Genomic DNA, 23,228 nt, shown 5'->3' with positions numbered 1-23,228 from the left:
ACTTGCTCTTTTAAATAGAGAATCTTTCCCAAGGAAGCCTTCTTTCACAACTTTCTAGTGAAATTAAACTTTAGTATTCCTTCCCTACCCACAGGGTTTGGTAGAACTCTGAGAACATGGTTTGACAGAAGTGTATTTTTTGGTTTGCTTAAGTGAGATCCTTTGATTGTTGGTTTTTTAAAGTAGTAAGGAAATGATTTTACTCTCAAACTTGTTAGATCTTGCATTATTTCCAGTAAATGACAGATTGGGTTCAGCCTTTTGAGAAAGCTTTATGTAATAGAATTTTCAGAAGTATATTGAGACAAAACTTAGTAAGTTTAAAAATAGAGATACTAATAAGTCTTTTTTTTTTTTTAAGAAAAACTTATTACGTAGCTTCGCTAGGGAAAAATATATGAACTATCCCCATTTCAAAGCTACAATTAACAGTTTGATCTAAAACACCTGCAGTGACCACTAAACCTAATCAGATGGTAATTTACTATAAAAATACTGACTATAATACAGATGTTTGAGTAAGTTTCCATGACTTACACTGACTTTTTGTGTCCTCTTTGAGAATGGCTTCTAATACTTCTATGTTTTCATCTTTTTTCAAAATGTGTCACCCTTTTGTGTTATCCTCAGAATGGTTGGAAATATGTCATTTTTTTTTTCACGTTTATATTTTGCTCTCATTCAGAGATTAGACTTCCAGTAACTTTGTTAAAAAATAGAGACCCCCAAAGTAAAGAAAGTGAAATCACTCAGTCATGTTCGACTCTTTGTGACCCTATGGACTGTAGCCCACCAGGCTCCTCCATCCATGGAATTTTCTAGGCAAGAGTACTGGAGTGGGTTGCCATTTCCTTCTCCAGGGGATCCTCCCGACCCAGGGATCAAACCCAGGTCTCCCACATTGCAGGCAGACGCTTTACCGTCTGAGCCACCAGGGAATTCCACAAATGGATATTTGATAAAGCATGCAGGAGCTCATTTCCTTTAGAGGTCTCTCAGACTTCTAAGGCTTCTCTTACAGCCAGCTTATTGTTACTTTTTACATGTAAGAGCCTCGATTAAGTGGAGATTCTTAATTAGTGGCAGAGACTCTGACCACTGGCCATCTGAAACAGAGGAAACAGTAAAGGCATGTAAAGACATCCAGTAAACTTGAAATCACTACTATAGTCAAAGCCATTTAACATGTAAGTACATGGCTCAAAAAACTGGGCATGTTGGTTCCAATTTTTTCATGTACACTGAATTATACATGGATTGTTTTCTCTCATTACATCTGTCATAAAGGAGCTCTAAGCCAAGTTTGGGTTCTGCCCCAAGCAAGTGCACAAGCCTTCTCCATATCTGTTTAGGTATTAATTTCTCCGACGGTTTCAAGTTATTTTTCCTACCCCTATCTTCTGTAGGCTCAACTTCCTACCTTATATCTTTGTTATATATCATAGTGCTTTTCCAGCTTTTCACAAGTTTGCCTAATACCTGTAAGAAGTGTAATTCCACTGTAAGAGGTTTGAGAGTAAAGACCAAATAACTTGCCATAAATATCGAACACTTTTGAAGTTCCCTTCTTTATGTTTTAATGTAAAAATGGATTTCCCCTCAGAATTTCAGGGAAAAATTAATGAATCATGAAAATACATTATATGTATATCCTGTGACGTTGTCTCCTAAAGTAGAATTGGTTATGCAGAAGTAAAATTTCAATGAAAAATACCTTAAATTGTCCATATAATACAATATAACTTACTATTGATTCTCAGTGAGTCCAGCACAGGCACTTTTTCCTCCAGTGTTGAAAGTGTTTACTCTTCCACATATAGCAGTTGGCTTGCATTTGGGGCCTCGTTGTTCAGTCGCTAGGTCTGTCCAACTTTTTGCCACCCCCATGGACTGCAGCACGCCAGGTTTCCCTGTCCTTCACTATCTCCGGGAGTTTGCTCAAACACATGTCCATCAAGTCAATGATGCCATCCAACCATCTTATCCTCTGTTGCCCTCTTCTCCTCCTGCCCCCAGTCTGTCCCAGCTTCAGAGTCTTTTCCAATGAGTTGGTTCTTTGCATCAGGTGGCCGAAGTATTAGAGCTTCAGCATCAACCCTTCCAGTGAATATTCAGTGTTGATTTCCTTTAGGATTGACTGGTTTGATGTCCTTGCTGTCCAAGCGACTCTCAAGGGTCTTCTCTAGCACCACAATTTGAAAGCATCAATTTTTCAGTGCTCAGGGCCTCATTGGATGACTATTACATTATCTTTGACTGTAAAATCACAATCAGCATGGCCAGGAGACCTGAGACCACCACTCACTCTGTTCACACTGTGAAATCCTGGGTAGAGTTGCCTGCTGCTGCTGCTAAGTTGCTTCAGTCATGTCCGACTCTGTGCGACCCCATCGACGGCAGCCCACCAGGCTCCCCCGTCCTGGGATTCTCCAGGCAAGAACACTGGGGTGGGTTGCCATTTCCTTCTCTAACGCATGAAAGTGAAAAGTGAAAGGGAAGTCGCTCAGTCGTGTCCGACTCTTAGCGACCCCATGGACTGCAGCCTCCCAGCCTCCTCCATCCATGGGATTTTCCAGGCAAGAGTACTGGAGTGCGTTGCCATTGCCTTCTCCGCAGAGTTGCCTACATGAAGTTATTTTTCTATCTTATTTACTTTGGGTTGAGTTCATACTTGATTGCTTGTGGGATGTTGCTGGACTGGACCCTGATGCACATCTTTCACATATACATGCCCCAGTTTGAGAAGCACCTCTGTATTTAAAATTTTGTCATGGAAAGGGAAAAGATTTCTTTCTAACTACATAGTCCTTCCCAATGCTAGACACATGAAGTATTCTTGTACCTGATTTTATATTCATTTCTGTTTTGTGAAAAAAATAAGCATTTAGTAACATTATCCTTTTAACACAAAATGTAATGCCATCGTATAGTTCAGTACATCTTTTTGAAATGCCAGCCTCAAATCTAGAGCTTATCTTAAGAATACCATAATTTTGCTATTGATTTCAGTGTAAGACACAAATTTCTTTTGTCAGAGGCTCAATAAAGTAAGTGTGCTTATGTTAAGTATATTGAAAATTGCTTTCTGGGGGGTCAGGTGCTGCAACTCCAAGAGGAATGGTCAGTTTTCTATATCCCAGGAAAAAAGGAAAGAAAACTGCCTCTCTGTCAGTCCTTTAAAAAACAAAAACAAAAAAAGCCAGACATCTTCCTTGAATTTCATACTCCCACCCTTCTCTTCATTTTGGTCAGAAATATTTTCTGTTTCCCTAAGATTAGCTTGTACTCTAAGAGAAAATATTTAAGAAAATTTCTGTTTAAGATTGGAATTAGTTCAATTTCAGAATTATCTTTTGCTGATGCCAAATGTTTAGTCTCTTGTTAAGAATGATGATTTTATTAGTTTAAAATTTTTAACTCTTATTTTTTATAAGGAGTTTAAGTAATATGTAAAAGTACATAAAGTTTAAAAATGATTCTAGATTCTACCAGTAGTGCTAATCCTGACTAATATTGGATAAGCATCATTCAGGAAGCATTCTCTTTACATATATGTTCATACAAAGAAAGAAGAAGTTAATGAATAGAAGAATCAAGTTGTACAGCTCATGCTATACATGCTATTTTTCAGTAAAATTACTGGGTTTGTAAAAAATAAATACATTGTAAAACCTTTAACCATGAGAAAAACATTATTTATCAAAAGGTCCCTTAAAGTTTAATAAAAAGATTATGAAAAATTTAGATTAAACTTACATTTAGCTATATTTTAGGCAATATTTAATTCTGTTAAGAGAATTAGTATTGCTATTTGTTCTTCCATCAGTTCTTCCCTGACTCCCATTTTAAAATTGTTACTAATTTAATATTAGGACTTCCCTCTAGCTCAAACAGTAAAGAATCTGCCTGTAATGCAGGAGACCCAGGTTTGATCCCTGGGTGGGGAAGATCCTCTGGAGAAGGGAATGGCAATCCACGCCAGTATTCTTGCCTGGAGAATCCCATGGAAGAGGAGCCTAGCAGGCTACAGTCCATGGGGTCACACAGAGTCGGACACGACAGAAGCGACGTAGCACAGCACAGCACACTCTGTTCTATGACCGTAATTACCATAGTTGTTTAGTTTTAGTGTTGTATGTGAATGGATTCATTGCCTACAGTGGACCCCTTTAGCATGACTTTTCTACTCCTGAGTTCTTTATCTTGATTTATGTCTACTTTGTCTGAATTTCTGACACTGTGTGTTTCTCAGGGTCAGTCACATAGGCATTATGTGACAAATTCTTAAATATTTAGTGGTGTCTACCTTTTGCCAGTGACATCTTGGCTGGGTATCATATTCTTGAACATACTTTCTTTTCCTCAGACCTTTGTATTAGTAGTGTTGCTTCATCGTTTATTGACATTGAATGTTGCTGTGGAGAAATTTGAAGCCAGGCTTATTTTCTTGCCACTTTGTAGATAACTTGTTTTTTTTTTTTTTTTTTTTTCTCCTTGGATCCCAGAAGTATTATTTTTGTAATCAAGAAAGTTCTCGGTTTTACTTTTTCACTGTTCTTTCTGTACAAATGTAATTCTTTCGTTTCTTGAACTATACCCTTAAATACGTTTTCTGTTCTATTGTTGGTTTCTCTACTTTGAGAATAGCAATTATCCTTGTGTTGGATTGTCTCTATCTTCTGTAATTATCATCTTCCTTCCAATTGCTTACATCTTTGACTTTTCTCCTAAATTCAATGCTTGGTTTATTTTTTTAATTTAATTTTTTGGCTTAAATTAGCACCTGTTTATTAGCTCTTAGGTCAGAAGTTCGGTGGGCTCAGGTGTGTTTTTGGCTTGGAAGTGGAAGTGTTAGTCATTCAGTCATGTCCAGCGTTTTGTGACCCCCATGGACTCACCTGCTAGGCTCCTCTGTCCATGGGATTCTCCAGGCAAGAATACTGGAGTAGGTTGCCATTTCCTTCTCCAGGGAATCTTCCCAACCTGGGGATCAAACCTGGGTCTCCTGCATTGCAGGCAGATTCTTTATCATCCTAACCACTAGAGTGTTTTCTGCTTAGTACTTCACAAAGCCAAAATCAAGGTATCAGCTGGGCTGGATTCTTATCTAGAGACTCTAGGGGAAATCTGCTTCTAAGCTTATTGGCAGATTTCAGTTCCTTGTGGTTACAATGCTAAGATCCAATTTCCTTTCTAGTTATTGTCCTTAGGTTGCTCCTAGCAATTGGATGATGCTCTCCCGTCTTTGCACATGGCCTCTCCATCTTCATAGCCAGCAGTGGTGCCTCAGATCCTTCCTGTGCTTCAGATCTGTCTGACCTCCTTCTGCCAACAATGCATGCTTTATTTTACTTGCATTGTGTTCATGTGATTGCTGTGCCTTTTGTCTTGTGAGCAGCTCTGTCCAGCCATTTTCTTTGCTCTGATACAAACATTACTGACTCCGCCCTGACCGCATTTCCACAATGTTTAAGATTCAGTTGTTTTTCCCTCTGAGCTACAGTTCAAGGATGGAGGTTTTCCTGATTTATGTATTTTTCTACACACTGAGGATATGGGAGTAGGGCTTAGAGAGTATATGGATATTAAAACATCAAGCCTTAATAATTAAAACTGTATGCATGTATTGATATAGAAAGATATTCAGGATATTTTTTTTCTTATTTGTTCATTGGAGTATAATTGCTTTACAGTGTTTTGTTGGTTTCTGCTGTACCACATCATGAGTAAGCCATGTGTTTACATATATTCCCTCGTCTTGAGCCTACTTCCACCCTACCCCATCCTACCCATCTAGGTCATCACAGAGCACCTAGCTTAGCTCCGTGTGCTATACAGCAGCTTCCCACTAGCTGTATTTTACACGTGATAGTGTATATGTGTAAAGACTGCCATCGTGGAAACAATTGGAAGAGTGTGTATAAATGCATCTTTACACATTGACTCACGTATTTGCTGTTGATTGCCTAAACTGTATCTCTGGAGTGATAGACAAAGCATTAACTGGTTGCCTGTAGGAAAGGCACCTGAGTGGTGGTAGGATGGATTTGGGAGGGAAGCTTTTCTCCGTGTGTCTTTTTACACTTTAAAAGTTTTGAACAAGGTGAACGAATTACTTATTTAAAGACACATGAGCTCTTTCTTCTGAGACTTAATTACTCCATCCTGGAGTTCTTCAACCCTGTAGAAATTTGGCAAAACTAATACAATTATGTAAAGTTTAAAAATAAAATAAAATTTAAAAAAAAAAAAAAAAGAAAGTATATCCTGTCCCCATAGGGAACTTTGCACTAGTCTTCCAACTCTGTGGGGGATCTGAAAGGCTTAGCATCAGTGAGTGGCTCCCAGTTAGTCATTTCCCCGTCACTTTCCAGCCTCCATGTCTGTCACACTCCAGTCAGAAATTTGTGTTTCTCTCCAAATCTAGGCCTGTTAGTGGAGATTCTTGCAATTTTTTTGATTCACCAGTATCACTTTTGGGGGTTGAGGACAGAGTAGGAGGTATGCAATAATCCCTTCTTTCTTGGCTAGCATTTTTTAAAATGTGTGACATAATGTTTTACCCGATTCCTTTCTGGTTACTGCTAGCCATTTTTGTTGTTGTTATTTAATGTTCATTATTTTTAGTTCAGTGGATTTGGAATTTGGGTAGGGAGATTCTGATTTCAGTTTCCACATTTAATTTAATTGCTGGCACCAACTTTGTGACTCCTGTCTTTCTTTGGTAGTGGGCTCCATCTGAACACTACCCTGCTCTGCTCCTGGCCTGTGTTGCCTTTCCTGTACTTAGCTTTCATCCTGGCCTTGGTCATGTGTAGCTAGTCTCCAGTCCCACTAACCTGGCCCATGTGAGGGATGCATCAGGCAGGAAGGATTTCTCAGTGCTACTCAGCTTCGCAGGGATCAGGTGGTTGGAGCATCCTCGTAGCACCCTGGTTCAGGAGAAATGAGAAACTGATGGCCAGCTCCCCTTTATACAGCTTTTGCTTAACACATCCACACACAAGTGCCTGCGTTTCTTTTACCTGCCAGTGTTTTGCTTCAAAAGTTTATCACCCTTTCAACATAAATTCTCATAATTATTTCTCAATTTATAACCTTGCTTTGCCAAAGATTTGCAGTGCTGACAGAGATATCTTTCTGAAACTGAGAAGCAGTCATGCCATTTTCCTGTTTACAAATGTTTTACTAGCCCCACATCAACTTCAGGGAAAATGTGCTAAAAATAAAAGCTATTCCAAAGCAAATCAGTTATAGCCTGAGAGTGTAAGTTCATGGGAGCAGGGACTTTTCCTTTCCTGTTGTACCCCCAGCATGAAGAACAGTACAGAGTAGGTACTCCAAAAATATTTGTTGAATTAAGTGATAGGTTCCTCTCAATACTTCTGTCCAATAGATAAATCTCATGGACCAAAGAACCTGGCTAACTACAGTCCATGGGATCGCAAAAAGAGACACAACTTAGCTACTAAACCACCCAACAACAATATATACCTAGTAATCATTTTGAATGAATTTTGATCTAGTAATAGCTTACTGATCAGGTTGTAGAATCTCTCTTTGTCATTTGGAAACAGCCAGTTGAAGCAGTCATCCACAGCAAAAGTGTGCAGTTTGGGTAGTTTTAATATGCTATGTTAACGAGCACTGTGTTCAAATAAAGGGTAATGGTATAACAGATGTGATCACAGTGGGACTGACTGTTACAAGTCGAGAAAAGATCTGCTGTCATGAGGGTCAGAAGTGCTGTATACTGGGTGACTGGTTGAGGTAGGTTCTGTGCTGTAGAAACTAAGTAAAGTGAGAGTTGGTATAGATGGCATCACTTGGAAGAATTTCAGGTGCCTAAATAGCAAGATTCTCTGGAACAGGCATATAGGAGCACCTGCAGGCAAAGCTAAAAACATCTGTACATCTGTGTCAAATTAGAAAGCATTGATCGGCTTTTTATTTCCTAACTTACTCAAATTTAAATTTACTGCTGAGGCAGTGCTAAAGCAGGCATGCTTCCATGCTGCTGGTAGGAGTATATATTGATACAACCTTTTTGGAAAGCAATTTGGTGGTATATTTCAAGAGCTCTAAAGGCATTCATGCCATTTGACCTAGTAGTTACACTTCTGGGAAGTGTCCCAAGGAAATAATCCTTTTTTTTTAAAAAAAGGGTCTAAGCCTCAAAAAAATTTTAAGTGTTATTTTTAATACTTAATTACTTCATTTATAGTATCAAGAAATTGGAACAATATATATGTCTCACAGAAGGAAAAGAGATAAACAAATACATTCCACTCAAAGGGATATTATGACTCAAGTTAAAATATTTTTAATATGTTGTAAGATAGAAAATTTCTTAAAATGTTAAATGAGAAAAGCAAGCAACAAGAGTATAAACAATAGAAGTTGAACTGTATTTAAAAACAGAAGAAAAGACCGGTGGGAAATTTACCAAAAAAGTAAATCTTTATTTTTGGTCACCCAAACTTACTTGTTAAGGAAAGCAGTCAAATAATTCTTGTTTAGTGCTTTTGAAAGGGAAACATATAAATATCCATGTTTCCTAGGAAAGGGAGCTTTGTAGTAGAGAAGGGATAATTAGTAAAGCTGTATATAGTTGAACGATGATACTCATCTCCAGATCTCCCAAACCCCTCTGTTTAAAATCACACTTCCAAAGCAATTTTGCAAAAAATGCACCCCTAGATGAGGGTCTCTCAAATCCTAGTCATTCAGTTATTATAAAGGCTGTGCATCTATTACAAGTGAATAAATTGACATTTTGGTTTGTTAGCTAGTCTCCTATGAATTTGATTAATGAGTTGGTTTTTCCCAAGAGACTAATTCTTGCTCTTAAGTGACATAAAATCAGATTTTTGAACTTGGAAGTCTGAGGGCCAGATCCTGGATTTTTTTGATCCCCAACCAAATATAGCAGCAGCCCTAGAGTACTGCTCAAACCATTAGCTGTCTAGCCTGTTGTTTCAGTGATAAAAGAAGAGCAGAAATTAAAGGAAAAAAATATTAATTTTTACATGATGAGCTGGTCTATGAGTTTAAAAAAAAAAAGAAGCTAGAAAGAGTGGTGGTCTTTCCTTAAGTGACAAGTACTTGATAACTCATTTAGGAAAACCTTTGATTGTCAATGTTTTTTAGTTTTTCTTATTGGAATTGTGATCTGGCTAAGTATATTCACTTAATGTTTGACTTACTAATTAGCTTCTTTAGCAGTATTACATATTACACCATCAGGCTCTATACTTCATTTGTGCATTTGTTTAAATAAAAGGTTTATTCACATACCATTCGCTTCATTCATTTAGAGTGTACAGTTTTAGAACATAATCAATTTTAGAACATTTTCATTACCCCAAAACAAAACTGTGTACCTACTGACAATTACTTTCCATTTTCTTCCTAACCTCCTAGGCCCAGGTCACTACTAATCTCCTTTCTGTCTGTATAATTTTGCCTACTCTGGATATTTCATCTTAATTGAATTATATAATACATGCTCTTTTGTAACTGGCTTCTTCACTCAGCATCATGTTTTAAGGTTCATTAATATTGTAGCATGTATCATTACTTCATTTCTTTTTTCTATTACTATTTTATTTCTAATGTCCCATTGTATGGCTATGCCACATTTTATGTATCCCTTCATCTGTTGATGGACATTTTTAATATTTCTACTTTGGGGCTAATATAAATACCACTATAAACATTGGTCGGAGAAGGCAATGGCACCCAACTCCAGTACTCTTGCCTGGAAAATCCCATGGATGGAGGAGCCTGGTGGGCTGCAGTCCATGGGATTGTGAAGAGTCGGACACGACTGAGCGTCTTCACTTTCACTTTTCACTTTCATGCATTGGAGAAGGAAATGGCAACCCACTCCAGTGTTCTTGCCTGGAGAATCCCAGAGTCAGGGGAGCCTGGTGGGCTACCATCAGTGGGGTCGCACAGAGTCGGACACGACTGAAGCGACTTAGCAGCAGCAGCAGCAGCATAAACATTGGTATAAAAGTTTTTGTATGGGTATATATATATAGATGCTTTTGAACTGTGGTGTTGGAGAAGACTCTTGAGAGTCCCTTGGACTGCAAGGAGATCCAACCAGTCCATTCTAAAGGAGATCAGTCCTGGGTGTTCATTGGAAGGACTGATGCTAAAGCTGAGACTCCAATACTTTGGCCACCTTATGTGAAGAGTTGACTCATTGGAGAAGACTCTGATCCTGGGAGGGATTGGGGGCAGGAGGAGAAGAGGATGACAGAGAATGAGATGGCTGGATGGATGGCATCACCGACTCGATGGACGTGAGTCTGAGTGAACTCCAGGAGTTGGTGATGGACAGGGAGGCCTGGCGTGCTGCGATTCATGGGGTCACAAAGAGTTGGACATGACTGAGTGACTGAACTGAACTGATACATGTTTTCATTTCTCTTGGGTATGTATATTCTAAGAGTGAAATTTCTGGGTCATAGGATAATTCTGTATTTAACATTTTGAGCATTTTGAGGCAGACTGTTTTCCAGAGTGGCCGCACTATTTCCTAATCCCGTCAGCAATGTATGAGGGTTCCAGCTTCACATCCTCACCAATACTTCTTATTATGTTGTTGTTCAGTTGCCTAAGTCATGTCTGACTCTTTGTGAGCCCATGGATTGTAGCACACCAGGCTCCTCTATCCTCCAGAATCCCACGGAGTTTGCTCAAATTTGTGTCCATTGAGTCAGTGATGCTATGTAACCATCTTATCCTCTGCTGCCCCCATCTCCTTTTGCCTTCAATCTTTCCCAGCATCAGGGTCTTTTCCAGCATCAGGGTCTTTTCCAGTGAGTCTGCTCTTCAAATCAGATGGCCTAAGTATTGGAGTTTCAGCTTTTACAACAGTCCTTCCAATGACTATTCAGGGTTGATTTCCTTTAAGATTGACTGGTTTAATTTTGTTATTATATGTCTTTGTAATGGTGGCCCTCCTAGTGGATGGACTTCCCTGGTGGCTCAGATGGTAAAGCGTCTGTCTACAACGCAGGAGACCTGGGGTTCGATCCCTAGGTTGGGAAGATCCCCTGGAGAAGGAAATGGCAATCCACTCCAGTACTATTGCCTGGAAAATCCCATGGACAGAGGAGCCTGGTAGGCTACAGTCCATGGGGTCGCAAAGAGTCAGACAGGACTGAGCAACTTTACTTTCACTTTCACTTTCCTAGTGGATGTGAAGTGTATCTATCTCATTATGACTTTAATTTTCATTTCTCTAATGATGTTGAGCACCTCTTCATGTGCTTATTGACCATTTGCATATTTTCTTTGGAAAAATGTCTACTCAAACTCACTTTTAAATTGGGTTTTCTTTTATTATTGAATTATAAGAGCTCTTTATATATTTTACATATAAGCTCCAGATTATACATATATATTTGTAGATACTTTCTCCTGTGGGTTTTCTTTTCACTGTCTTAATGTCCTTTGAGACACATACGTTTTTAGTTTTGATAAAGCCCAATTTTATTTCTTGTGCTTTTGTTTTCATATCTGATAAACCATGGCCTAATCCAGAATCACAGAAATTTACATCTGTGTTTTCTTCAAAGAGTTATTTTGCCTCTTACATTTAGATCTTTGATCCATCTGGAGTGATTTTTTATATTTGGTCTAAGAAAGTGTCCCAGCTCCATTCTTTACCATGTGGATATTCAGTTATCCCAGAACCATTTGTTGAAAAGACAAATATTTTTCCACTGATTTGTCTTGGCACTCTTGTTGAAAAATCAAGTGAATATGAATGTGAGGGTTTACTTCCAGACTCTCAGTTCTATTCCATATATTTATATGTCCATATGTTTATATTTTTATATTCATTCTGTTTCCCTGGAGAAGGAAATGGCACTCCATTATTCCCCACTCCAGTATTCTTGCCTGGGAAATCCCATGGACAGAGGAGCCTGGCAGACTGTAGTCCATGGGGGTCACAAAGAGTTGGACGCAACTGAATGGCTAACACTTTGATTTTCATTCATTCTATAAAGGTTTATTGAGCATCTTTATATGCCAAGCATTGTGCTTGACATGTCCATTTTACTTGCTTTTGAAAACCAAACCGTACCTCTTCAAAGCCCACATCTTTAAAACTCATTCTAATAGGATGTAGCATCTCTTTTTCTTAATGAGATATAAAATAATTTCTTTCGTAGCCAAACCTATAGAGGTAATTTTAGCTTCATATGATTGCACATATGTCTTTTGGCAAGTTGTAGTTTGTCCAGCTATATAAATGCCCAGAAGTCTGAGTGATTTTAGAGGGCTTGGAAGAATGAAAATTGATCAGGGATAGTCCATTGAATGTATTGAAGATAAGGTTAGTTTTAAAGTGGATGAAGAATTTACTGCCTGTGATAAGGGGTTCCTGGCAAGTGTGGAGTTGCCCACATGGAACTTGACAGGTCTGGGAAGTTGGTAAGTCTAGTTACTAATAGCAGTATGACCAGAGAGAAATGGTGGAGGGGTTATTGGACTGGATACCCATAATTCTGCTTCCAGATTTTATTTTTGTAGCAGTTCCTTGCCAATGTGAAGTTACAGAGAGAAGAGAATATTTTTAGATAATGAATTATTACTCGGTTTAAAATGAATTAAAGGAGGGAAGATTTTTATATAATGGTGGTGGCTGGTCTCTAGATACAGACTGGTTGTAGGAATTGAAGGGAGAAGCCAAAGAAATGTAAACTTAGCAGAACTTGATAATTATCAAAAATAACTAAACATGATTCTAGCGTTATAACTTGAGGACATTGGAAAGATAATTGTACCAGTGCTTACCCTAATGAATAAGGTGAGAAAAAATGGTGTATAAACTTTGAGTTTGTCTGCTTGTTGGCAAAATATAAAAAATGCCAACCTGACTGTTAGTGTATCATATCCAGTCTGAAAGCCAGGAGCTTTCAACATTCTGTTGACACAAACTATTGATTTTCCTTTCCATAGTTGCCTATTAATTTCTGAAACCCATATTGTAAAATGAGCTTTCAATGTCTAATTTTAAGCATTAAGCAGTAGTTTTATTTTCTCTGCCTGTAAAAGTATTAAAAAATACTGTACTTTGTCAGTGACTTTGAAAGACCTAGGAAAGTTACCTAGATTCCATGATTTGCAATTACCATTAACAATATTATTGTTTTGAGGGAGGAAAAAGTTTTAATATTGACTACACTGAAAAACATAGTCTATATAGCAATGTAGACGCTCATGATGGCTTTAAACATTAAAATGTGGATGTTTTAGGAAATCTATTACATTTTGAAACTCACTACAATACATTTATTTACCCATCCTAAATTTTCTTTCAGGAATTGTTCCGTCTTCTGTTGTCCTGACTTCTTTCCAGGTGATGTCAAGAGTTTTTCTAATATGGGCAGTAACACATAGTGTCAAAGAGGTAAGCATTTAAATAGACAAAAATAAAACAATGTCAGCATTAACAAGCTTCAGTCAACTTTTCTTTCTCACACGTGTATTATTGCTAAAGATGGAACTCCACAGCGTATCAATATAGCCCAAATAAAATTCACTTGTACTATAGGAATTTGGTTACTTGTGGGAAACATACCCCAAATATACAGAATTGAAAAAAGGAGACTGATTACACTAAGACCTGAAGTCTCAGTTCCCTCTGAGATTTGGCTGGTGTGGCTATGGTCTGCACCTCAGTTATATTTTTCTGGTTCCTTGTTTGAATTCAGCACCATAAACTCTGGACAGCTCCATCGTTGTAGTGGGACTGTTGGGGAAGTGAGGGACATAAATTCATTCCCAGTCCAATCTTTGTCAGACCAGGGTAAAGTAACAAATTTGTTCCTACCCAGTCCACTTGCATTAATGGACTTCCCAAGTGTGCTGAGTCCAATGGTTCAGGGAGATGAGTGCTCTTCTGAGGGTCTGAGGCAGATGCCCAGCCAGGCCAGCTTCTTATAAGAACTGGAGGGAGGAAACCATCATTACCATGGCTATAAATCCACAGCTCTCTTTCATTGTCTGGTATTGGAGAAGGGAATTGTTTTCCAGTATGTTTTTTGCTTTTTAAAAGTCCATTATTGTTAATGTCACCATGAGGCAGAGTACTGGTACCCACCAAGAAGATTCAGATTTCAGTTTTCCAGTCCCAGTAACTTACCACCAGCATTATGGGGTACTTTAGCCTCATGGAATGCACTTATCTATTAGCATTATCCTGGTGTTTTCTTTGTCTTCTATTACTCTGAAATCCCTGTCAAAACACTTGGTTTTTCAGGATTTATTTAGACAGTTTCATTTGTTTTTTAACTAGTGATTGTTTTTAACTTTTTATTAGCATGTGGTTTATACATTAAAAAAATGCACATAGTTAAGTTTTTAATGAAAATTGACTAAGCTAAGGTTGTTGTTCTTGTTACAGATCCACAGAATTTTTCTTTTAAGCTCATTTACTCCTCGAAGATGTCTGTTTACACTTTCTGTGTAGGAAGGATGTAAAACAATCTGATACTTTTACATGATCTCTTTTTAGAGTGGCCACATTTCTTTAAAAAAAGAAAAAGTCAAAAACAGGCAAGTAAATCCTAACGTGACATATTGCCCCTTGTTGTCATTCTTAGTTGTTTCTGGAGTAAGGAAAAGTTACTCTTCATTGGCTTCAACGTCCTTTCTATAAATCATAATAACCTGTATTTCTTCCTTCTTTCCTTTCCATTTAACCAGCAACTCATAGTTTTAACTTCCCAATAGTCTTAAGTGACCTAAACTTTCTTCCTAATAGTAACTCATTTATATTCTTAAACAAGTAATTATGTACTTCTAATAATTAAATGTTAGTTACATGAAGATAGAGTGTTATCAACTGTGGAGTGTAGTTACATGAAGATAGAGTGTTATCAACTGTGGAGTGTTTATAATCAGCCAAGAGAGTCAGATACTAGGTGTTCAGGAGCTAATGCTCCAGCTGATGGATTATTCATGGCCTCTGCTTCTCCTCTCTTCTGCTTCAGTAACCACTCCTGCTTATTTGCACTTCTGGCAAAGAGTATAGACAAGTAAATCAAAAATGCTTACAATTCAAGTTAAGCAATTGTTACCATATTGCTGTTACCAACATTTCCTAGAATTTTCTGGGCAGAGCAATAAGACAGCTTGGCTTAAAAAGCTATTAAATGTCTCTGTGGATTACGGTATGCAGACCTGGCCATTGCCCTTAGTAATCACCCACCTGACAGATGCACAGACTTGCCATTTAACAGATGGTTTCACATGTAGTGTCAACACAGTAATTTCAGTTATATGCTTGTTATGTTTGCATATTCAAAATTGTTTCTCTGCAGCCAATGTTACCCAATTCTACTATCATTAACATATCATTTTCTTAGGAATGTAGTAAATCTTACTGTCTTTCTGTCACCTCTTCTGTTTTCTTTTCGTGTATACCCTATTGATTGACTTATTCCTTGCTCATGTAAATAGGATTCATTGTTCCTACTGCTCCATGATCACACTTCTTGTCTTTTCTTTGAAAAGAACCCATTCACTGTTTTGTTTATGGAAGTAGATTCCCTCTTGACCCACCCCCAGTTGCTGATAGGTAGCTTGAAGACCTGTTAGTGTGGCATTTCAGAGGCCAGTTTGCTGTCCGTCACCTGCTCCTTACCCCCCTTCTCTTAGCAAAGGCTATTTTTTCTGCTGTCAAGTTTCATGTTAGCTATAATTTAGTTTGTCCTATACAACATTATACATGGCTTCCCTGTTAAATGTCCATTCTTCTCTTTACTGAAACATATTTTAAATATCATTATTTTCCTTATATTCAGCTTTATTTTTAATGGTGAGAACCACACAACTAATAACTAAATTCCCAATAACTAATGCATAGGGAAATTGATTCCAGAAATAACTGCTTAATAAAATGTATCTCACTTTATCATATTAATGTTCAAATTCTTTTTACAGTACGTTGCTTTCATCCTCAGTTTCTTTTCTTACATCACATGTCCTCTAAAGTGGACACGCATGCCTTGTTCTCATAGCATTACATTTGGGTTTGGACTCTTGCCCCACCCTCTTTGGCCTGCCTGGATTTTTCTACATTCGTTCCTCTTGTTTTCTGTAATTGTACATGATGTACTAAGGTATAGCCTATATACATTTTAGGACTAGATACTACGTTTTTCATATTTGAGGTAGATTTTCTTTTAAGAGGCCCTATAGAACATGCATTCTTACCTGTCATTTTTATTCTCTGCTGCTGAGAACAGCAGAGAATAGAACAGCAGAGAACTAGTCACATAAATGTTGCCAGGTATATCAGAGAACTAAAAGAGGATCAGATGGTTTTCTTCTCTGACGTATAAGGATCCACCATCACTAGCAGAACTTCTTGATGAGCAGGATATTAAAGATAAAATGTCTCTATGCTCAAAAGCTTTTTCTTGACCTAACATAGCAAATAACCTCCCCACTTCTTTCCTTTTAAAGGGACTCTTTATATAAGCAAAGTTAAGCTTCTGATAACAAGTTCAGGGTGAGATATAGGGAATGTGGGATACAGGAGGAATCAGAAATTCTAGTTAACCTGTTTTCTTTGCAGTTTTTCCACCTGACCCCCAGAAATGAACTGGCTTCTGCGTTAGCCAGGATGGCAACTGCTACTGCCACATCAGGCTTCTGTGGGCATTTATTCCCCTCACCTTCTGTTTGGGTCAGTGTCTTTGTCTCTTCATTGACCTGAAACAGAATTGATGTTTTTCAGAGTGAACTGCAGTAGGAAATGCCACCTTATGTCCCTTACTATGATCCCCCACCCCCCACCCCTATCCCCCATCAAAAACAGAAGTCCATAGCACACATATTCTTCCTTCTCTAAAAGTAGCTAAGCCAAGCCCCAGATTCCTGGACACACAAGTAGGCCACTGTCCCTTTTCTTGGCCAACCCTCTTTGAAGAAGCCCCCACATATCCTCTCCTGAGTTCTCAGTGTGAGATTGCTGTGTTCTTGAGCAGAAGTCCCAGGTTACCACTGTGAGCAGCAGTTAAATAAGAAGTTGTTGGGCTCTCACTGTGACTTAGCCTAAGTGCAGCGAACACCTTCAACACCTTACTAGGTGGGGTAACTTGTGTAAAATAGAGCTTTGCCCTGGATTGCTGAGCCGTCTCTCCTTTCTTCCTTACCCTTTGCCATCATTAGAGAAAAGGATGTTTTCTCACATTCCTCTGGAATGTCCTGTGAGTTCTGATTTCACCAGTCAGCTGATTCCCACTTCTCTCTGGCATGCCACTGGACTTTGTGACACTCAAGTTGCCATCATTGTTAACTTCTCATCAAGCTGCCTACAAAAAGTCTGTCATGCATGTTTAAGAAAGTAATGTCCAGTTCTCTATCATTATGCTGGTTTTGCTGTTTGTTGCATTACACTTTACAGAGGGCTTTATTAAAATATAATTATTCACTCTTGACAGTTGTCTCTTGGGGTAGGTTGTAGATTCCACTTAAAGCTTGGAAGCTAGAGCGGCAAACGACTGTCTGTCAAATGGCAGAGTTGAAAGTAAACTTCTGAATTCAAAGTCTTCCTCCTGCATTAAAGCTTGCTCTCACCAGTTAGAAATGTGATGCAAACACATTCTTACTTGTGTATGCTAATCATACTCTATCCCGTGTAGAGTTGAAAACACCCATTTCAGTTACCCATTCCAGTATTTTTGGGCTTCTCTGGTGGCTCAGACAGTGAAGAATCCGCCTGCAGTGCGGGAGATCTGGGTTGGGAGGATCCCCTGGAGGAGAGTATGGCCACCCACTCCAGTTGCTTGCCTAGAGAATCCCCATGGACAGAGGAGCCTGGCGGGCTGCAGTCCATGGGGTCGCAAAGAGTCAGACACAACTGAGGGACTAAGCACATCACATCTCGGATGCAGAAGCACCTTTCCTCTTCAGCAGTTCTGTCATACCACATGCATATTGAAATACTGTTCTCTAGTCAGATGGTTTATACATGAAATGTACAAATAATCGCAGGCCCTGGGTGCTTGTCTGCAACACTTTGCCAGTGTGCTTCTCTGCTTCTTTAGTGCTCATTTTAGGGCTTCTGATATATCCCTCCAGTTAATTGACCTTTCTTCTTGAAAGTTCCAAGACTATTTTTCATACTGGCATATGGACTATTTGGAACAGAATTCCCCGGAAAGCTTCTTAGAAATGCACCTTCCAGGTCCCACCCCATATTTGATACAGAATTTTGAGGAGTGGAGACAGAGAACCATCACTGTTATTAAGCTCCTTGAATAATTTGATGAGATCTAAGATTTGAGAAATGCTCTTAGATACTGTAATGTGCTGTAATTTTCATTCAGCTTTCCTTTTTCTTCATTTTACTTCCTATCTCTGATTAGTTTCCTGTAGGCATAACCAAGTCTCCCCATCTCTGTCCCTAGTTCAAGAGCCGTAGTCTTGTTCTTAGAGAATGAACGCCTGGAGTTCCCTTACCCAGCTAAGCGGGGGCACTGGAGCTTCTCGTGTAGTCTTCAGAATCCACTGTCCGTGGAACTGCAGCTCAGGTACATATAAGAGGAAGCTTGAGGGCCACCTTGCAGGCAGAGGCAGATTTGAAAGCATGGCAGGAAGAAAGTTAAAGTGTCATTTGTTTTGGGGGTGGGTTGCAGGGAAGGGCTGTATCGTGGGCATGTGCTCCTTGTTGCCTGGCAGTGCCACCTGGTAGGTCATTTATGACAACTTCTACGCAGGGAAATACTGCATCTCTTCTTGGGTTTTCTCAAGAAATATTGTTGTAGCCACATGTTCCAGGAGACAAACTCACTCAGAAGGACAATGCAGATAGTGGAGTGCAGTTTATTACACCAGCGGGCCCACGGCAGAGTCTCCTCTTCACCAAGGACCCCGACCAGTTTTTGTGAAAACCTTATAAACCCTAAGTGTACGTGCCCAAACCCACCTCCCCAAATTCCCTGAAACTAGTCTGAACAAAGGAAAAGAAAGATACAGTCAAAGTTAACCCATGATTCATATGCCTTAGGCCTAGGTAGTTAACAGTGGACAATTATCAATAGGCCTGTGGTCATACCCCAATAAGCATAATAGAATTTATGATTCTATTTGGTTACACAGATAATTAGGGTATTCTTTTAGGCAATGGAGAGTCTAGGTATGAGCCCTGGGTTCTTCCATCTGGGGGCCTGGTTTTCCAGTTGGTATGTCATTTTCATAGATACTGGGCATATAGCTCAAAGTCCACAGTCCAGCCCAAGATGGAGTCCTGCTTTCAAGACGGAGCCTGTTCTATCTGTTTCCTCCTTCAATATCACCTTCCTTGGATAGTTTTTTATTTTCTAGGTAAGTCAAACACTGTATTCTAGAACATGGAGGCTGAGCAGCCATATCTTATATGAGGGTTGGTGAGGGTGGACTTCGGCAGGCACTTACCTTGTGGCTTAGGACAAAGTACTTCACCTTTCCGAGCCTTGTTTTTGTCATCTGTGACAGAGTAATACTAGTATCTGCCCTGCTCATGTCACAGAGTTTTTATGAAGATTAAGTGACAGGACTATATGAAAACAAGGCATCAGTGTTTAGAAATATCAGGGTCTCTGGCTTGCAGTTTTTTTGCTGAGCAGCTTCTGAAACCCTAATGTATAAAGTAGTTTCACTTCAGAAGGAATGCTGCTGCTTTCAGAGATGAAGCACAGTTTTCCTTGTCTTCCTCTTGTCCTCTTCTTTTTCACTCTGTGGAAGCTAAAAGACCAGGTACAGTGATATCCTGTACTATGCTTCTGTTGCTGTTGTGTTGTGTTGTAGGTTTCTTTCTCTGCTGGGTACTCCGGCTGGGTTCGCAGCGCGCTCTTGCTCTTTGCCACCTCCTGGGGTTGCCTCCCTTGTCAGCACATTTCCTGTCGCTGCACATGCTCCTCAGTGTCCCCAGTGGCCATCCATGAACTCGGCCTTTCAGTGGGGGAGGCAGGGCACCTTCTCATCCCCATCGTTCAGATGGGAAGCTGAGAGGCTGTGTCTCTAGGGCACGTTGTGCCATGCCACTGTCTTCTTCTCAGGGACCTTTTTCCAGTGATGTTTCAGCTCTGTCAACAAAAGACATTGGGATACATTCAGTATCTTTTGGCCCCCTGAGTGCTGAGTGTCTAAAGTTCTCCACCCTACTCTATCTATTCCCTTACTTTCTATTTTAAATATTTCTGTAGGTGGATTTGCATCACCTTCACTTTTAAAATTAGCACTTCTCCTAAAGGTAGAAAAACTTCATCATTTGATAGCTAATCAGACGCTGTCAGACTTTAGACAACTCCAAGACAGATGTAGCAGTAATTTAATGCCACTTCTGCATCTGTTAATAATGGACACATAAAGAAAATGTTACTTTTCTCCTTGCTAGATGGTTCACTCTAACATTGTGTATATTTAGCTTAGGTGATTTGAGCAAAATCAGGTTGTCTATTTTTCTCTGAGTGTTTTTCTGTCCCTTTCCAACATTTTCTTGAACTGTGTATAAAAATTTTATTTCAAAATATTGAAAAATATTTAGATCCTTTTGGGTTCTGTGTCAGCTCACTTCTGACACCTCATGTTGCACCTTTCTCCCATTGCCTTGGTTCCTTTGTGGCCCTTGGAACACTCCGGTGGAACTCCTTTGTTCAAAGTGTATTATACTTTTTTCTTTGATGATTAAGTCAGTTTTGTTTAAAATAAAACATCTTAAACCATGCAAGCCAGAATTACCACTACACCCTACAAGAACATAGCCCCATTTTTCAATTAAGAATTGAATGGGTTCCAGGCTCAACAAAATCAGGAAATCAGTTTCCTTTGTGTTTAATGTTAATCTTTTTCTCTTCTGGCCACTCCTCTTCACCCTTCTCCGTTGGTGACCCTGCCCTACAAACACCCTTACACTTGAAGTTTCTCAGGACTTTCTTTTGCTCTCTTACCCCAAGGGCTGTCTCTGACATCCTTCGTTCCCGTTTCTCAGTTCTGGCATGAGGGGGAGCAGTTACATCAGACAAATTCCCTGCAAGACTGCATAGTTATCCTCATTTGGGAGGGTGTCACGCAGGGCAGGAAGGGCTAGGGCCTGACCTGTCAGCTCAAAGGAAAGTGTCCCACTGTCAGGAGGTTCTTCTGGGACCCAAAGCCAGACCTGCCTGCCTGCCTAGTCCAGACTGCCCAGCACGTGCCCGAGCCCTTCAGGCTGAGCAGTGTTGGCCTCTTCCTTTCCTTCTGCTCCAGAACTTCCAGATTTTTTGTGTCCCCAAGATTCAGTTAGTCTTTTAAAATATTATGTTAATACCCTTCTATCCCCATTTGACTCATGTTCTGGATGTGTCAGTGGTGTCTCCTACTTTCCTCCTATTTTTGATAATGAAGTTTTTAACAAAGAAACTTGTTGGTGGAATTCATCCTCTTCGGGCATAAGATGTTTTCAAACTATTGGGTAGTATCTTAACATATGTAATTGCTGCCACTTACAAACAGTAGGAAGCCTATTTAGAGCCAAATCTGGATAGGTGAAGTCCTGAGATTCACAAAGATGTTTGACTCTTGGCACGGGAAACTCGCATGGAAAAGAAATAAGAGTGGAAAAAGAAAAAAAAGTGTTACCTTTGTTTCCCAAAGAAACAACTGAGATGATATTTACACTGAAATTTCCCATGAGAGCCTCAGTGGTTTCACCTTGGTTGTCTGTTCAGCTTAAGTTGAAGAATGGCTCAGGGAAGTAAGCCTGTTGTTTGAGCTCTGCTGTCAACTTGCACTGTCAGTGGAGAGTTACCAATAAGTCAATTCTGACATGAAAACCAGTTTTCATCCATGATTTGAGAGTAAAGTGAATTCAGATGTTTATTTCAAGCCAAAAAGGGTAATTTTTTGCTTCTGTATAGTGATAGAAGCATGTTGGTTACAAACATTTTTCTTTTGAATATTTCTTCTATCCTGGGACTGTCCATAGGAATTTTTAGCAATGAAAAAAATGTTCTGTGCCTATGCTGTTCAACATAGTAGCTCCTAGTTGTATGTGTGCACATATTGAACCCTTGAAATAACCCTGAGTGACTAAGGAACTGAATTTAATGTAATTTAATTTCAAACAGCCACGTGTAACTGGAGCTTACTGCATGGGACAGTGTAGCTGTAGTTGTTCAGGGTAATATTATTGGGTTGGCCAGAAAGTTCATTCGAAGTTTTCTGTAACATCTTATGGAAAATCTCAAACTTTTTGGCCAACACAATATTTACCATTTTCTTTATTTCAGTCAATTAGGTTTTCATATATTTTATCTCATGTACAAGATTGTATGATTTAAAAGAAAAAAACAAGTAGCCACAGGAAATTTATATGACATACTTGGTATGCTGTGTTCTTTAAATCCAGGAATTCTTTTAGTACTCTAAATTAAACTCTTTTTTCTTTTTTTTTTTTTTACTGTTGTTCAAGGCTAGATTAAACTCTTATAAAAATCCTGATTGCAGGTGTGGGAAACTGTGTGGTATTCTCATCTGTTGCAAAGATAGCAGTTCATTAACTGGTGAGGTAGGAGGTCATACAGACTCCACCTTGCAGAGACCTGGAGTTGGGCCTTTGCAGTGGAGTCACCATGATACCATGTCCCACGTCTGGCTTTGCTGAAAACCATTTCACAGACCTTGCCTCTCCTATTTGACTTCAAGGATACCTTAGAAATATAGTCAACATTATTATCCCTATGAGCTCAAAGATTCTCACCTCACACTGTAAAAGATGATTGGCATGCATCGTGAGCATTGCTAAAATATATCAGCAGAGTCAAGGAAAGTTAAAAATTATTAGCAATAAACGGCTTTTAAATAGGTGTGCTCCACGGTACAATAAGTGGAATTTTTAAAGCATTGATTAATATTCATTTGAAAACTTTTAATATGTAGGAGGAGGAACTGTCTCATAAATTATCTGCTCCTTTGCCAAAGTGGTCCTTTGTATACTGTTGCTTTTTTAATATAACTATATTTTCAGCATGAATGTGAAATATCAGATCATTTAAAAATACATAAATTGACAAGAATACCAGTGCATTCAGTCTCTTGGCAGTTGACGTGCACAGTGAATGCAGCAGGTAACTGGTCTCGGTGGGAACCTTGAAGACAACAGGGGAACCTGAAGAAATCCCCATTCCCCTGCTCCCATGAAGTATCTATGAAGTATATTTCCATGGCTTCCA

The 23,228-nt window shown here is 39.1% G+C and overlaps 1 protein-coding gene across 1 annotated transcript in view; it reads left to right on the top strand.

The window, feature by feature from the left end:
- The window catches only part of HACD2 (3-hydroxyacyl-CoA dehydratase 2), an 89,140-nt gene that overhangs the window by 44,722 nt on the left and 21,190 nt on the right, over positions 1–23,228 (top strand). The window contains exon 4 of the mRNA XM_027535897.1: positions 13,347–13,435. Coding sequence (XP_027391698.1) covers positions 13,347–13,435 — 89 coding nt within the window. The remainder of the gene's footprint in view (positions 1–13,346; positions 13,436–23,228) is intronic.

Source organism: Bos indicus x Bos taurus, chromosome 1, assembly GCF_003369695.1.
Source record: "Bos indicus x Bos taurus breed Angus x Brahman F1 hybrid chromosome 1, Bos_hybrid_MaternalHap_v2.0, whole genome shotgun sequence".
Taxonomy (NCBI): domain Eukaryota; kingdom Metazoa; phylum Chordata; class Mammalia; order Artiodactyla; family Bovidae; genus Bos; species Bos indicus x Bos taurus.
This window is presented reverse-complemented; position numbering and strand designations above follow the sequence as displayed.